General features: G+C 49.0%; 2 protein-coding genes across 6 annotated transcripts in view; one reads left to right on the top strand and one right to left on the bottom strand.

The window, feature by feature from the left end:
- Positions 1–14331, top strand: part of BACH2 (BTB domain and CNC homolog 2) — a 348609-nt gene extending 334278 nt beyond the window's left edge. For all 4 annotated transcript variants that reach the window (XM_057311189.1, XM_057311190.1, XM_044388879.3 and 1 more), the window contains 2 exons: positions 8917–9123; positions 13392–14331. In XM_057311189.1, coding sequence (XP_057167172.1) covers positions 8917–9123; positions 13392–13874 — 690 coding nt within the window. In that variant the 3' untranslated portion in view covers positions 13875–14331. The remainder of the gene's footprint in view (positions 1–8916; positions 9124–13391) is intronic.
- The window catches only part of GJA10 (gap junction protein alpha 10), a 30634-nt gene continuing 18866 nt past the window's right edge, over positions 4742–16509 (bottom strand). Inside the window, exons 3-4 of one of the 2 annotated variants that reach the window (XM_057311194.1) lie at positions 15294–15362; positions 4742–9194 (exon numbers count right to left, since the gene is read on the bottom strand). The gene's annotated coding sequence lies outside the window, so the exon portion shown is untranslated. Of the gene's footprint in view, positions 9195–14223; positions 15097–15293; positions 15363–16509 lie in introns of those variants that run through there. The other variant, XM_057311192.1, reaches the window with a different exon arrangement.

Genomic DNA, 16509 nt, shown 5'->3' on the forward strand with positions numbered 1-16509 from the left:
AAAGGAAATTTGAGTGGGAACTCTTCCTGTCCGAATACACCCTGTCCCCTCAGGTTTGGGTTGTGCCCAGTGCCCCGAGCTGAGAGGACTGACTTGTTGTGAAAAGAGTGAAACGTTGTGCTCTCTTTCCTCACTCGTTTCTCTTTGTCTCATCATAACTTAGGTGAGGTTTTCTTTTTTTCCCTGACACTGTTCCTAAGCGCCCCTGATGCAGAAGCCTAGTCCCTGGGCCGGGTTCATCAGCATAATGATTTATCTTGCTGAGGATTGGCGTCTGGAGAAAAGGGCAAATGTCTTTCTAAGAGGAGCCCCACCATTAAGCTGAAGGGGTTGTGTTGTCATGACATTTGCATATGTTCGAGGTACTGCCAGTTTTGGATCATCTCCTTTTGTCTCTCTCATATCCCAAAAGAGAGTTTAAAGTCACTTCTTCAAATTAAATGCCACCAACAAGAGCACATGTGTTTTCCCTGTGTGTTTGGGCCACATCACTTGTCTACCTTTAGAATGTCTCAGTTCTAAATGAACCAGTCAAAAGGAAGATTCATACAACCTATAAAAAAGTGAAAAATACCAATGCTTTAAAAATATTTTTACTTTTACTTTTCAAAAAAATTATGTTCTTTGCATTTCTAACACTGAAAGCAGAAACCTTCACCAGAGTTCTGTGCCGTTTCAAGAATCACATTTAGCGCCCCCAAGAAGGGCATTTTGAACAGGGTTGTTAAAGGTAAAGTTCCTCCCAGTTTGACATTTTAGTTTTCCCAGAGTAGAGATTAGGTCTCAGGGACTCAGCATGACTGCTCCTCTTTAAGTTAATAACTTGCGTCCAGGAGTCACTTTGACCCCAGTGGGAGTGTGGTCCCCAGGACTAACATTGAAGGCAGATCCGTCATTCACAGTGTGAATTGTCACTCGTTTTCCTGAGCTAAACTGATCCAGAAGAAGCCAGCATCTGTTGGTCTGATCCTGCCCTGATCTGCTCTTGTAAGAGGTCTAAGTGACTCCCCTTCCTAGTGAAGTCCTGGGAGACACTGGAGTCAGAAACCAAACAGAGTTCTCACCTCCGGCCAGGCACCTGTCCAGTGCTCCAGACAGATGGGCCAGGCTCCTTCCCAGCCTCTCTTCCTCCACCTCGGTCAGGAGCCAAAATGTTAGCTCAAAAAAGTATCAGCATTCCTTACAGTCTGTGAGGTGTTCTGCGTATACCATCTCATCAATACTCTTCTCATCCTTTTTAACTGTCCCCTAGCTTTGAAGAGAGCTTCACTGAGCACAATATTGTCCTTTCTCAACAATCAGCTCTTTAAAATTATTTTCTTCTTTGAAATAAGCAAACACAGCATACCCAGCCCCTAAGGTATCAAATTCAGCAGGCTCTCTCTGTGCCTGCGACGAGATAACCAACACATATTTACATCTCCAGGGGTTTGAGTGTTAGTTTGATGGCATTTACTGTATAATTACTCAGAACTTGCCTCCTTCGCACTGCTGTCTACTAGGTGCATGCCTCTAGGTCAGTCACGTCGGGTGAAAGCATGCTTCTTTAATATCCATGGGCCCCACAGATCACAGCTTATAGCTACCGTCTATCAACTGACAGTCCAGGCGTTTCCAGTTTTTTTCCCTTCTAATAAAAGTTGCTGCAGTAAACATTTTCGTGACCGTATTTAGTAGTGGTGCTTTTACTGTTGTGGGTTAGGATCCCCTAAGTGGGTTAAAGGTGACGCTTGTCTGTGAACTACGACCTAACTCCTTCCCCAAAAGGTTGTATCCTTCAGCAGTTTCTCAATGTCCATTCCCCCCTGTTCTTGCCAGTACTGGCTGTTACCAGTCCTTCTAAATTTTGCCCATCTGCTGGGTGAAAGATGATGACTAAGGAGGCTGACATCTTTTCTCATGCGTATGTGCCACTTACCTGTCCCTTCCTGTGACTTGCCACTTTACATCTTTGCCCATTTTCCTCCCGTGGTGTTCATCTTTAAATCAATTTATAGGATCCTTAATCCCTAACACAGGAATATTAACCTGTCATTAGAAATGTTTCCCATATTTTCTCCTACTCGGTCTTTTTATTTATGGCATTTTTTTCCATATAGAAATGTTTCAGTTTTATGCACTCAAGTTATCCATCTTTTTCTTTATGACTTTTGGGTTTGCTGTATTACTTAAAAAGTCAGTTGTCTTATTTCCAATGATGAAAAATATGAACAGGTCATATTAAGTAGAAAAAGTAACAAAACAGTGTGTATAACAAGGTCCTATTTTGCTTTATAAATATACATAAGATTAAGAAGGCAGTATGGAGAATAAGAAAAAAATAGGAGGCAAAGTTGGGGAGGAATATAAGGAAAGTTGCATTTCTGTGTACCTCTGTAATGTCTGAATTTTATGTATGTATATCTCACACAGGGTCATTATTTTAATTGAGATACAGTTCACACACCATAAAATTTACCCGTTAAAGTGAATTATTCGGGGATTTTTAATGATTCACAGGGTTTAGACTATCACCACTCTAGTTCCAGGACATTTTCACCACCCCAAAAAGAAACACCACCACCATTAGCAAGTACTCCTCACTGTCCTCCCCTTAAAATCCCAGGCAACCACTAATCTACCTTCTATCTCTTAAGATCTGCGTCTTCTGAACATCTCGTAACAATGGGACCCTGCGCTCCGTGGCCTTCTGTGTCTGGCTTCTCTCGCTGAGCATAGTGTTTTCGAGGTTCATCCTTGCCATTGATGTATCGGGGGTCCACCACATATCGGTGCTTTGTTCTTTTTTATTGCTGAGGAATCATCTACTCTGGATATACCACAGTTTGTTGATCCGTTGAGCGGTTGGGGGCATTTGGGTGGTTTCCTCTTTTGGACTATTAGCATTGGTGTGCAAGTGTTCTGTAGACATAAGTTTTCAGTTGTCTTCGTCATGTATCTAGCCATAGAATCGCTAAATCATATGAAAACTATATGTTTAACCTTTTGAGGAACTACCAGACTGTCTTCCAAGGTAACGACCCCATTTGACATTCCCACCAGCGGTGCACGAGGGCTCCCGTTTCTTTTCTTTTCTTTTTTTTTTTTATTTGACAGAGAGAGAGCACGAGAGGGGTAAGGGGCAGAGGGAGAAGCAGACTCCCCGCTAAGCGGGGAGCCAAATGCAGGACTCGATCCCAGGACCCTGGGATCATGAGCTGAGCTGAAGGCAGACGTTTAACCGACTGAGCCACCCAGACGCCCTGTGGGCTCCCGTTTCTCCACACCCTCGCCAGCACTGGTGCTGCCTGGCTTTATTATCCCCATCCTAGTGCATGTGAAATGCTATCTCGTTTTGGTATACAGGTTCATTTTTACAATTTGAAAATTATAGACAAGTCACAAGCCTTTTCCAAGGCGTAATCTTCTTCGTGAGATGGTTTTATACCACAAGCATTTCTAAGTAATTGTAGCTTTTCGTAAGGAAGCACTAGAAAGACAATGGATTTGCATGGCCAAAAGGATCGATTCGATGGACCTGCTCTCTGAACACATTTCATGTCAGGAGGATAAAGCTTGTGAGAGTGAGGCTGCGTGTATGTGTGTGCTGATGCATGTGTGGGAGCAGGGAGAAATCATGTCTGACGTGTGACAAAGTGGGAGAGCCGTGTCTGACTCTAACTCTTCCACTCACATGCCAACTTCCAGACATATGTTGTATGTAAAACTTTTATAGTCATTTTTGTGGTTCATTGAATCAGGCATCTTTCTTAAAATGCCTCTGATTGGTCTGCCTAATAAAAAGAAAACTTTGCTAGGCAGCATAGAAGTCGGCTGTATTTTTAATTAAAGCGATGTTTTTGTGTCGTCCTGAAAGATGTTCTTAGCATCTGGAATTCCAAAGCGTACCGTCTAGAAGAAGAAACCATGTGACAAGGAAAGATAGGGCTAATCAACAGAATTAATAATACCTCACATCTATCAGGCAATTCAGACTTTTCAAAGCACTTTCTCCGTCTGTTATCCAATTTTATTCTTCGCAGCCATCCTGTAAGCTAAGTAGGGCATGTATTATCTTCCTCTCTCACAGATCCTCAAAGAACTTCAGGACAGAGAGAAAGAAAGACTGGCCTGAGGTCACACAGCTAATTAATTGCGGTACAACTAAATCCCAGGTGTCCTGCATTTGTTCTGCAAACTGGACCGAGAGAATAGAGGGCAGAAGGACAATTGTGCAGGAAACGTCTCTTAGTGGGAGATTCTGTCTGGGGCGTCTGTCTAGCACGGACCTGGCTGTCCCCCTGCCCGCAGCACTGAATCATCAGCCCAGTGGGCATCTTGCTACCTCCCCTGACGAGGTACAGAGATCCCGGTGTCTTGTAAGAGCATAGGTGTTAAAGGCATTGGGCCTCAGGGGACTGCTAGCATGATCCAGCTCCCGCGGCTTCTGTTCAACCTCTGGTAGTGTAACCAAGAAAGGAGGGAGGGAAGAAGCTGCACAAACCAGCTTCCGCTGGGATTTCTAGAGGAAATGCTCGTTTTCAGCTTTTCCTGCAACCTTTGCATCTCTGTGCAGCTTCTCCAATAGCTCCCATTCAGCAAACCAGCAGCTCTGGGCAAGTGAAATGTGGTAAGAGGCACGGTGAGGTGAGGCGGCTGTGGGCTGCTTACAGCCCTGCACCAAAGATGCAGAGGAAACAGGTCACGGGGAGTGCGCCGGAGCAAGACAGCCGTTGTTTGGGGGTGGGAATTTTTTCTCCTCTTTTGTCTCATATTTGAATTTTCTGCAAGAAGTTATCATTCTTATATAATTGTTAATGGTATTTTTGTTTAACTGGGAGCAAGGGGTAGTTCTGGCCCAGAATGGGGTGGTTGTTGGTAAGGAGAGAGGTGGAACCATGGATTTCTGTTGCGCGGGAGGAGGTGCTGGCCCCCCGGGTCCCACAGCACCCCTGCTCAGGCCCTGGAGCAGGAATATTTAGGTTTCATTTACCATCTAGGTGTCATAGCTTTCTCCCACCTTCTGCGGGCCCCTGGGGCCGGGGCTCCTCAGCACCCTGCAGCGACCCCCATTTCACCAGGTGCTCATGAGCTGGAGCCCCCAGAAGGTCTAACCCCGCTCCAGTCGCTGTTCAGCAGTCCGGTCCTGGGACTGGGCTGGAAAGCCCTCTGTCCTTTGCTTCCGGTCCCGCACCGGAGGGCCGAGGAGAGCGAGTAGCAGATCAACGGTAGCAGACCGCGCACGGGGCCCCGCGGGGCCCTCGGCTTGCTGACTCGGTGGCTGCGCCTGGCTTTGAGTCTCCACTGAAAACCGAGGTGGGGCTAGTGGGTGGGGACGAGCAGCAGCCATGAGAAATCAGTACCGTCCGTCCTGCGGGCCCTTCGCCTGCTGTGCAGCGAGCTTAGCCTCAGATGCCTGATGGGCTTCGCGTCCTGTGCCTCCGGTAGGCTGACGGCAGGTGCAGCCAGCGTTCAGACAGGTGGTGGTGGGAACTGGCAGCACATTTCGTCTTGTTAGGTGGGGTGCTTGGCACTGTTTCTGAGGGTCCAGTGAGAGAAAACGAAACCACTGCTGAGGAGGAAAATCCTGGAAGAAGAAGTGTGTGGAGGGACAATAAATAAGATGGTAAGCCGTACAGGGCTTAATTGGGTTACAAGAATTCTCCAGAGGAAAGGGAGGAGGGCCTCCGCCCTCTCGAAGTGTTTGAACCTTCAAAGGCCGAGTCACATTGGCTGACTTTCAGCCCCATTTGGGGAGTATTGGGTGGCCTGCAAGCTTGAGAATGGAATATTCTCCCCGCTCCATAAGGGGGTCTGTGGCTGCTGTTTATCTCCAAGGAAGATGTCCACTGGCTTGGAACTTACTACTCTGCAGATAAGAAAGAGCAGTGGCCAAGTTAACCACTGCTCCACCCAAGAAACTTCGGGACTTCCTCTTGGTAGTCAGTGTAAGCTCTCCCTTGTGTGAGGGCTAACAGAGCCTATTAAAAAGAAGCAAGAGTGGTCAGCCGTGGGGTTTCTTTCACATGGAAGGTCTATAGTTGACTATTTTCTTTTCCTTTGACCTCTTTAAAAAGCAGCTGGAGTTGCAACAGCTCTGCCGAAACTTTATATGGCCTTTTGCTTCAAGGACTTTGAAACGAGCATTGTTGATTTTTCCTTTTCCTGTCAACCTCTGTCCTGTTCCCCTGGTGTGTTCTATTCGCTGTCTGGATGATTTTAAATACAGTAGCTCTCGGTCTAGAAGGCCTTTTTGACTTTCCCCGTGGGCTGAATTGTGGGTACATATTCTTTGGGAAAAGAAGTAAACAGGATTCAGAGCAGAAGCCGCATTGCTTTGTCGTAGGCAGAGGGGGCGCCTCTACGAGGCCCCGCCGTGCTGCAACCTCTGTGTGCAAACAAGGCTTCTGCCTGGTGTGGAAACATCCGTGTCCCCGCCAGGCTGATCTCTGTGTGAGTTAGGCACTGTCCAGGATTGGAGTGTCTGTTTGTTATCCAAAGGGTATAAAGGGAAATCAAACAGTCTCCGTATCATTATAAGCCCTGTGCAAACACAGCCCGTGGACAAAGCCTGCTGGCTTCCCTGGCTGCCTGCCTTCAGCAGTGGGAGCAGGGCTGAGCTGAGTGTAGTGGAACGTGTGCTGTTGCGATGTTGCTTTCTTGGGCCAAAATTGTGCAGGTGTCATGGGACACGGTTCACCAGGCGGAAGTTGAATCAGAGCACCCATTGGGAGCCCGCAGCAAATGCCACGTCTAGCAGGCTCGGAGCTATGAAGGAACCTGCCAAAGCAGTCATCCAGCCACAGAAAGTCAAACGATCGTGCAGTGTGACTGCCTTTGTGCACGGGGATTAACTAGCCATAAATGCCAGGATCTAGACTCGTCTTCCTGCATCTGATGCAATCAGAGCAAAAGCCTGAGCTCAAAATAGAGGATCTTCATTTGACTCCCCTAAATGACACAGACATAACACTGCAGCTTCTGAATATTAACGAGGGCTTGGTTTCTGCACCCAAAAATATTTTGATCCATTAAACCCAGGCCCTCCTGTTTTTCTGGTTACTCCAGTTCATTGCGTCCCATTTGTTCCATCTCCTAGAGCTGTGCTGTCCAGTGTAGCAGCCGCACGCCACACGTGGCTATCGAGCCCTAGAAATGTGCCTTGTTCTAAATTGTGCTAAGTGCAAAATAAGCCTCCAGTTTTGAAAATGTAGTGCCAAAAAAGCAAACTATCTCGATAAGGTTTATATTAATTACATGTTGAAAATATCGTGGACCCATTGGACTAAATTAAATATACTATTAAAATAATTTCAGTTGTTTCTTTTCACTCTCTTTAATGTGGCTGCTAGAAACGCAAAATCACAGCTCTTGTTTGTATTGGACAGCGCTGGGCTGGCACTTGAAGAAGTTTAGGTTTACAGCGCCATCTGCTGGTTCACCAAAAGCAGCCGCTCATGTAAGCAAGAATTAAGTGCATCTGAGCCGAGGCAGACAACTTTGTCTCTTGGCCAAGCAACGCTCAACCTTCCTTTCCTGAAACAGGACCAGAACCGAACCCCGAAGTCCTTGCATCATCACTAAGAGTCTTGGAGAGGACAGTGACGAACTGCTGGAAGATCCAGGCCTGTGCATATGACAGAATATAAGGAGGACACAGATCCATCCCCCCAGAGACTCACATCCTCTCCTTGGATAATGCTTATTCGTCTTTGTCAAGAAGTTGGAATCTTGCTGCTAACAGTATCTGCATCAGTTATCACTGCTGCATAACAAATCACCCCCAGACTCCATGGCTTAAATCATTGATGATCTCTCACCATTTCTGTGGGGCAGGAACTCAGGAGGGGCCCATCGGAGCACTTCTGGCTTGGGATACCTCGGGAGGTGGAAGTCCGCGGCTGGGGCTTCCATCTCTGCAGGCTTGACGGGGCCTGACAACCCATGTCCAGGGTGGTTCGCACACACGACTGGCCAGGTAACACTGGTTGTTCGCTGAAGGCCTCAGTTCTTCTCCACGCGGTCTTGGGCCTTCCACGGAGCTGCCTGAGAGTCCTCTAGGCCTGGCAGCTGCTTTCCTCCAGAGAGAGCAGCCTCAGAAGCCTAAGAGAAAGCTGCAGCTTCTTCTAAGACCCAGCCTCAAGCCAGACACTGTGACCCCCACTGCATGGTGGTGACCCAGAGGCACGAACATGCATCCCGCCTCTGATAGGGAAAAGTCAACATCATGTTGTAAAAGAAAACGCGAGATGGGAAGGCCATTGTATTTTTGAAAATACAATCTGCCCAAGTCCCCAGCTTTGTCTATGCCTAGGCAGCTCAGAAGCACACCCCATTTTGCAGATGAGGAGATTGAGGCTCAGAGAAGTAAGGTAACTAGCCTGAGGTCTCATGTCTGGTGGAGGGACTAAAGCCCATTCCAACTCTTAGTCCACCCCGGTGTCGCCTACCCGAGTTCTCTCGCTGCGTCTCCTTATGCCGTGTCACTGAAAATCACACTGGTGGTTTCATCTTCCCAGCCTCTTCGAGGCATGCGGTGCTGTCCTCATTCAAGTGTTTCAGATAATTCCTTAGATGATGTCTGCCTGTAAATTCCACTCCATGGAAGTGGGTTTCAACTAACTACATAGCCTTTCTTACAAAATTGTAACAGCGAAAAAGTCCACATTTTCCAGTATCTCCCCTACTCTTTGCTTCAGAAATCTCAGGAATGATAACCACGTTATAATGTGTGTGTTCGCATTCTGTTTGACTCTCTAAATATGACATCTTATTTGTGTCCGAGACAAGAAAATTAATCACTGCTTGCTTTCAGTAGTTTCCATCCTATTTGGTCATCTTAAAAAGGTGGTTGTACCGTGTTTTTGATGTTGTGCCCGCTGGAGTTCAAACTAAAATCCAACCACCATAATCATATTCTACTGTTCTTGGTTTCAGGTCAAACTTCCCTTTCCTGTAGATCAAATCACAGATCTTCCACGGAACGATTTCCAGATGATGATTAAGATGCACAAGCTGACCTCAGAACAGTTAGAGTTCATTCACGACGTGCGACGGCGAAGCAAGAACCGCATCGCAGCCCAGCGCTGCCGCAAGAGGAAACTGGACTGTATTCAGAATTTAGAATGTGAAATCCGCAAACTGGTGAGTTGACGCGCTTGTCGCTCTCAGCAACCTGGAGTGAGCGGACTCGTGCCGGGCTGCAGTGGCGAAGGCTAGAGAAGCGGAGAGAAGGGTTACATTCGGGGAGGTTTGGGTTGATTTTTCTTTTTTTAGATTTTATTTATTTATTCGACAGAGATAGAGACAGCCAGCGAGAGAGGGAGCACAAGCAGGGGGAGTGGGAGAGGAAGAAGCAGGCTCCCAGTGGAGGAGCCCGATGTGGGGTTCGATCCCAGAACGCCAGGATCGCTTTTCAATAAGGCAGACACTTAACGACTGCACCACCCAGGCGCCCGTTGGGTTGATTTTTACAAGTTTCTCAACAGAAGTAATAGCATTCTATCCACAATTGTGTGTGTCTGTGCCAGTGTGTAATCACGTTTCGGTATTTTCTATCCTTCAGCCTCCCTGCATTTAGAGGGAGTTCTTCCTCTTTGTTCCATTCAGCGTGTGCTAGTAGCTCACATCTCTTGCATACGTGTGTGGACCAGGTATCCTTCTCAACTGTTCTCGTAAATGATCGCACTTAACCCTCACATCCACCCTGTGACGGAGGTTCTATTTTCTCTCCATTTTCAGAGAAGGAAATGAGTGCAGAGAGGTTCGCCAACTCCCCATGATGTGGCAGAGCTTCAGTGCAAACCCAAATCTTGTATTATCACCACTGCTTTCTCCTGCCTCCCACAGGAGAATGTAGAACCCAGACAGGACACCACGGGACCTCCCGAAGGCCCTTGCAGCCCCGGGGTCCTTGATTTTGCAATTCTGCCTCCCAGTGGCTGCCACCTCTTCCCAGGGCCTGAGAATATTTTGTCTCAGGGAAGAAGCCCCCGTCTCCCAGGCTCCCCTCAGTGGGAGCTCGGTGCCCCCTTCTCCTCGGTGAGCAGCTTCAGCTCCAGGAAGTAAATCCGGGTGGCCTCTGGCTCCTGACTTAGCTTTGAAGGCAACCAGTGCAACCTCATTCAGCTCGACCCGCTGGCCAGATACCGGAAGCAGCTTAGGTGCCATGTCCATGTCAGGCTGAAGAAGGGAGAGGCCACGTGATGTGCTTATGACCTAAGTTTGGGTCCTCAGACCGTACACGGCGATCCTTTGCCTCGTGATGGGCCCCTGACCTGATGAGAACTTAGGAACAAGATAATACATTTGAAAAGCATGAGTAAATGTTACCTGTTACTAAGGGAGTCTTGCACCTCAGGGTCTTTTTTCTTTTTTCTTTTTTAATTAACTCCCACCAAGCAGGGGAAACCGGCTCCTGGCAGTGGGTCCCCTCAGCTGTAAAATAACGCCCAAGCTTCTCAGCAAGACCTTCGTGCTTGCTCGTACGGGTTCGGTCTGTAGCTACCTCCAGTGTCACCTTCCACTCCTCTCCTCCAACTTGACCCCTAACAGAATCCACCGCTTTGCACTTCCTGCCACTGGTTGTTTCTGCTGCTCTCTGTGCCTCTGCTGTCTCCCCTCTACCTTGGACATTCTTCAAGCATTTTCTTCTCTGACTTTGTCCTTCATCCTTTAAGAATCAAGTTACTGCCCCCTCTCGAGGAAACCCGTTTCCTGAGCCCCCGTTGAGGCTAAGCACCCACTCGGGGAGCCCTCGTCTCACCTCTCCCCGCATCTGCATGTGTGTCTGTCTCCCCAGCCCCTGGCCCAAATGCTAGGTTCCTCACAAGGACAGTGACTGGCTCATCTCTCAGTGTCACCAGTGCAGGCCCAGGGGGCCTCTCAGGAAATGTCAGTTGCCCTGAAATGTATTGAAATTGTGACTGCGTTGTGGGACTACAAATTTCTTCTTTCTTTCAAGTTTTTCTTTAATGTTGCTTTAATAGCAACAACAACAATTTGTATTTAAGCCACATAAGGAAGCAAGACATTGCTGCTGGTGAAGGTGGGTCTTCTGAAAGCATGCTGGGCTTCGGTAGGGACCCAGCAAGGCTCAGTGTGCTGAGTGTGAGCCATCAGGGCCTTGAGCACAAGTCCAGGGCCTTCTGGCCCCATGCCCCTCTCGAGGTGGTAAAATGATTCTCATCGCCCATGTTTAAGGAACACCTGATTTTGTAATTAGAATTCTTTCAGTGTAATTTTGCAATACAAATAAAGTCTAATAACAATAAACAACAACAAATAATAAAGTCTAAGCCACACCGAGGCAGATACATAAAGCACTTTGCTGATACTGTTCAGTTGAAAAATGGATAGGGCATCTCCTACTTCTCCTCCCCCTGGTTTTGGAAGCCCCTTCAATGTTAGGCTGCATTTCCCGGCCGCGTGAGAGTCTCGTGGGCTCCTCAGTGTCTGTGACTTAGAGTAACCAGGGCCTGGGTTTATACCGCCTTTCCTGCGGAGAGCCAAAACACTGTCGCCACAGCAGTTCATTTTCTTCTCCCTGAAAGTGGCCCGGGACAGTTTGCAGATCAGTAGGGGGTCAGTGGCAGAACAGAGAATGAGATGGCCCTCCTGGGGTGGGGCGGTGTGGCCTCCGGCTCTGCGCCCCGGACCTTCCTGGCGCCCCCGGGATGCACGGCCACAAACAAGATTTTTTCGGGAGGACACCTCCCAGAGGTGCTTCGCTTCTCACTCACGCCGCTGTCCCTGCGGTGCTGTGGCCGCTCACCTGGTCCGGGTGCCGGGTGGCGCTGGCCGGCGGGGTGGGCCGGGAGGCCCCGCGAGTCCCCCGCGCACGCACTGGCTCCCCACTCCCGCGCTGCCTGCGGCACGCCACTCAGCTTCTGCAAACTTGCATAATGTATTTCTCTCAACTTGCACTTGTACATCTGTTTATTTTTCATTTTTTAAACATGTTTTCTTGATAAATTTATAAATATTTTAGCAGGTGCCCTTTCCCCGTGTAAATCTCTGTCTCCGACACACATGCCCACGCTGCCTGCCAGACTGCACTCGTGAGCGGCACGTGCAGCGCCCTGTCGGAGCCCCCATCTCCTGTGTTTGCTGCTCCCTCCTTTCTCTCCCGCCCCCCGGCGCCACTCTCCCGCACATCTGCGGACGTCCAGTCTGTGCTCTTTCACTGTGTGCACCCCTTGGAGCCTCCACATTGTCTCTCCTCGTCCGGCCGGTTCGGGTGCAGCCTTCACCAGCCTCCCCTCTAGCAGCGAAATTCACCTCTCTGGTGGGATGGTGAATTTTAGGAACCCAAGAGTTTATGTGGGATTTCCTTGGAGGACGGACGTCTCGGAACCTCAGGGTAGTCGGCTAGGGCTCGGGCTCCACGCCTCTGTCGGCCCCTCCCGCGTCCAGGGACAGCCCGTGCTCCCGACGCACTGCACAGTTTCCACCTGTCCCCGAGATGACCTGCTGTGTTCATCTGTCCGCCACAAAACGCCAGAAAGCCCGCTGAGGTTTGATCAAACCATGTGAAATTGCCTGTGGTCACTTTCTGTTGTGATTTTCGTTGATTTTTTCAATAGACTTTTCTTTTTAGAGAAGCTTTAGGTGCACAGCAGAATTGAATGCCCCTGCCCCCTGCGCACTCACCACCTCCCCCATGACCGACACCTCCCACCTGAGGAGTGCATTTGTTACCATGCAGGAACCTGAATCCACATGGCGTAATCACCCGGAGTCCATAATTTGTGTCAGGGCTCACGCTTGGTGTGGTTTAGTCTGTGGGTTTGGACACTGTGCCCATCGCGACTGTACACTGAGTAATTTCACTGCCCTAAAAATGTCCTGTCCCTCCCCGCCCCCCCATCCCTGGCAACCACCCGTCTTCCCCCCCCCCACCCACCCAGGCTCCATAATGTTGCCCTTTCCCAAAATGTCATAAAGTTGGAATTGGCCAATTTCTGACTTTCAAAAGTGGCAGCCTGATACACTGGGGGGAGATTTTTCAACGACATCGTTTGGGACTGAAAGTTTTCCAACTGATGGTCTACAAACCCCAAATTCCAGGAAACCAGAGCCTTAATGCCCTGCAGTTCTCTGGTTGCTGGGAATGTTGCTGGGCACTGGGCAGACCCCAGACAGGGAGGAAGAGCTGCCCCGGGGGAGGCGTCGGGCTCATGGCACACCTGGATAGGCTGCTCCGATAGGAAACTTGTGTCCAGGCTCCTTGAATACACGTCTGGTAGGTTCCTATGTCCCGGCGTTGTCATGCACCAGTAACCCCGCCGTACCAAATGCAGAAACGGAAGCTGGAAAACCCCCGGAAACCAGGCCTTCTGTCTTCCCGTTCAGGCTTGATGGGGCCTTCTCTCTCTCTCTCTCTCTTTTTTTTTTTTTCCTCTGCTGTCCAGGTGTGTGAGAAAGAGAAGCTGTTGTCAGAGAGGAACCAACTGAAAGCCTGCATGGGGGAGCTGCTGGACAACTTCTCCTGCCTTTCCCAGGAGGTCTGCCGCGACATCCAGAGCCCTGAGCAGATCCAGGCCCTGCACCGCTACTGCCCCGTCCTCAGACCCATGGGCCTTCCCGCGGCCTCCAGTATTAACCCCACGCCCTTGGGCGTCGAGCAGAACCTGGCCGCCTCGCAGTGTGCGGTGGGGGAAAGTGCGCCCTGCTGCTTGGAGCCCGGCACGGCTCCCCCCGGCCCCCCCTGGGCCCCCGGCAGCGCCCCGGAGAACTGTACTTCCGCGAGGAGGCCGGACGGCGCTGAGCCGGGAAGCTTCTCGGAGAGGGCGCCTCCTCTTGAATCCAGGAGCCAGACGGTGACCGTGGACTTCTGCCAGGAGATGACTGACAAGTGTACAACTGACGAGCAGCCCAGGAAAGAGTACACCTAGTGACCCGGCCGCCTTCCAGCTCTCCCACCTCTCCCAGCTCTCCCACCTCTCCCACGCGGCGTTCTTCGGTCGGCCTGCGGTGCTGTTCATCTGTTGTCTGGAAGAACCAAGAAGGAGTTCGGTGCACACTACAGCGTTCTTAGCAGCAATACTGTTTCTAAGTATTCCCTCCTCTCTTCCCGCGGGAGTGATACACAGTTCCCTTCACAATGGTGCTACCCCTTGCCCAGGCAAGGAAGACGGCGGTGGTGACACTGCCTGTCTGTGGGTTAATTTCAGTCTCAACAGGGATAGACTATAACACCTCTAGGACCCAACCACGGATTTTTTTTCTCAGTGGCCCATGTCACAAACCCTATCTCAGGAATTTCTTCTGAATGTTCAATTTTTTTCATTGAAGACAGCTTCTATACACATCAAAGTTTTATAGCTAGACTGTACATATTATATATAATATATATATATAAAATATATATATATCCATATGCAAAAGTCCTGCATGCCTCAATTTTCTCATCCTAAAACTGGAAACTTCATTTCTCATTTACCAACAGGTTCCAACATTCCTCTTCTTTTGTCTCCGATGCTAGAACTAGTTTGGTAACTGTTAACATGGTCATTTTTCTTGCTTCACAGTTCAATTTCAATTTGTACTTATTTATGGAACAGAATTCAATGTTGAAAGCTTTTTTTTTTTTTTTTTTTGAGGTTTTATTTCAGACCCTTTCTCTGTTGTTTGGTTTGCTTCGGGCACCATCGGCCGGTGTCATCTGAGTGTCGTGGGTTTGTTTTTTCCTTGCAGATACTGTACAGTCATGGTCAACTTTGCCACTTGCACTGAGTTTTGGGTCAAACCTATTTTCTTAAATGAAGTTGTTATTACTTCAGTATAACTCAAGTATAATGTATATCCTTTGCTTTTAGTTGAAAAGTAAGACATTTTAGCTAATTAAAAAGCACTCAGGTGATAATTATGTAGGAAGAATAATCTTGCCAAATAATGAATTCATCCTAGGATGTGTAGACAATAATCTGCTTGAGTATTTTTCTATTTCACCTCCTCCCCACCTTTCCCGGACACAAAGTTTAAATGCAGAGAGTTCCGAGTTGATGCTGGATGTTCAGACTCCGAAGTGGGGAGAGAGTTTGGACGGCCACTCGAAAGTGCATCCACACAGCAGGAACCCATGATTTTGTACCAGGACTCGGCAGGCATTGGCTCCTAAAAATCAAGTTAGAACTATTTTCACACCCAGGGGGCGAGTCCCATTCATTTCAACCCGTCCTCAGGCCTCTGCCTGCTCTTGGAAAGGCAGCGCAGGAGGAACTTCTTGGAAGGATTTGGCTAATCAGCCACCCCCCCGCCCCCCCTCCCCTGCCCAGGCCCCCTGCCCATGCTGGGCTCCCAGGACCTCTCACCTGAGTGGGTTTGAATCACAGCACCTGGGGTTCTGCCTGTAAGCGGCGTCCTGGGTTCATGCAGCTCAGCTAGAATAGGAGAGAGCGGGGCACATGTGAGCCTGGCGTCTGTCCCAGACACAGGCAAAAGCATTTCTTTCTCCCTCCCTTCTCCAAATGCTTTGAGTTGAAATCTGGGGTTTTTCTGCTCGGCTCTTGTCCAAAGGCAGATTTCATTCTGACGCTTTGGACACGATATGGCCAAGGAGCCCTCCCTGCCCCTTTCCCCCTGCACCACACACACACACACACACACACACACACACACACACACCCTACCCTGCCCCTTTCCCCCTGCACCACACACACACACACACACACACACACACACACACACACACACCCTACCCTCACCTGATGATAATTTTCTTCTCTTGCTGCAAAACTGGTTGGCTTACAACCCACAGAGAGCAGCTTCCCTTGGCTTTGGGGACATGCTGGCCCCTGGCCACGTTTACAGGAAGATGTGCCCAGACCCTGCCGCCAGCCTAAGAGGAGGAGGGGTCCCTCCCTCCCTCTGGTGGGCCCTCCAGCCTGGCTGCGGGAAGAGTCCCGAAAGGTTTGATGTGGGGATGGGGTGGTGGGCAGTGGGGAGTAGACAGTTGACTTTGTTTCTTTATTTGTGCCATTGTTTGGACAATATTAAAGCTGCATGTAAAAGGGGAAATTAGTATATGACGTAGGCGAGAAGTGAAACCATAGTAACATATGTTTTAGTATTATTAACTTTTTTCTGTACAAATATTAGCGCTAAATGTTTAAATATGTATGAATGCCAGAAATTTGTTGGTTCATGCGGTAGGATAAAAAAAAAAAAAAGGCTTTTCTTTTCAGATAGTTCCGCTTTTAAAACCTGCCTCTGGGTTTCTGTTTTTCCTCCTGTGCGTGTGTACGTGTGTGTGCTAGTCTGAGACAGATTTCGATGCGGCTCAGAGTTGGAGCTGCCGTTTTTACTAGGGTTGTTGGAATTTCTTGGCCTAGTGGAGCGGTTCTGCGCTTCACCGTGGGGTTTGCCTTTGCGGAAAACTGGTGACGGCGGGAATTCAAACCCAGGGTGAATCCTGGGACGCACCAGAGGTTTGTGTTATGGTGGAGGAGTCAGCCAACAGTGTTTTGTTTTTTAACTCTCCTGTTGCCTTTTTTAAGTGACCTCCTCTTCTTTTGAAAGAAAAAGAAT

Source organism: Ursus arctos, unplaced genomic scaffold (genome assembly GCF_023065955.2).
Source record: "Ursus arctos isolate Adak ecotype North America unplaced genomic scaffold, UrsArc2.0 scaffold_13, whole genome shotgun sequence".
Taxonomy (NCBI): Eukaryota; Metazoa; Chordata; class Mammalia; order Carnivora; family Ursidae; genus Ursus; species Ursus arctos.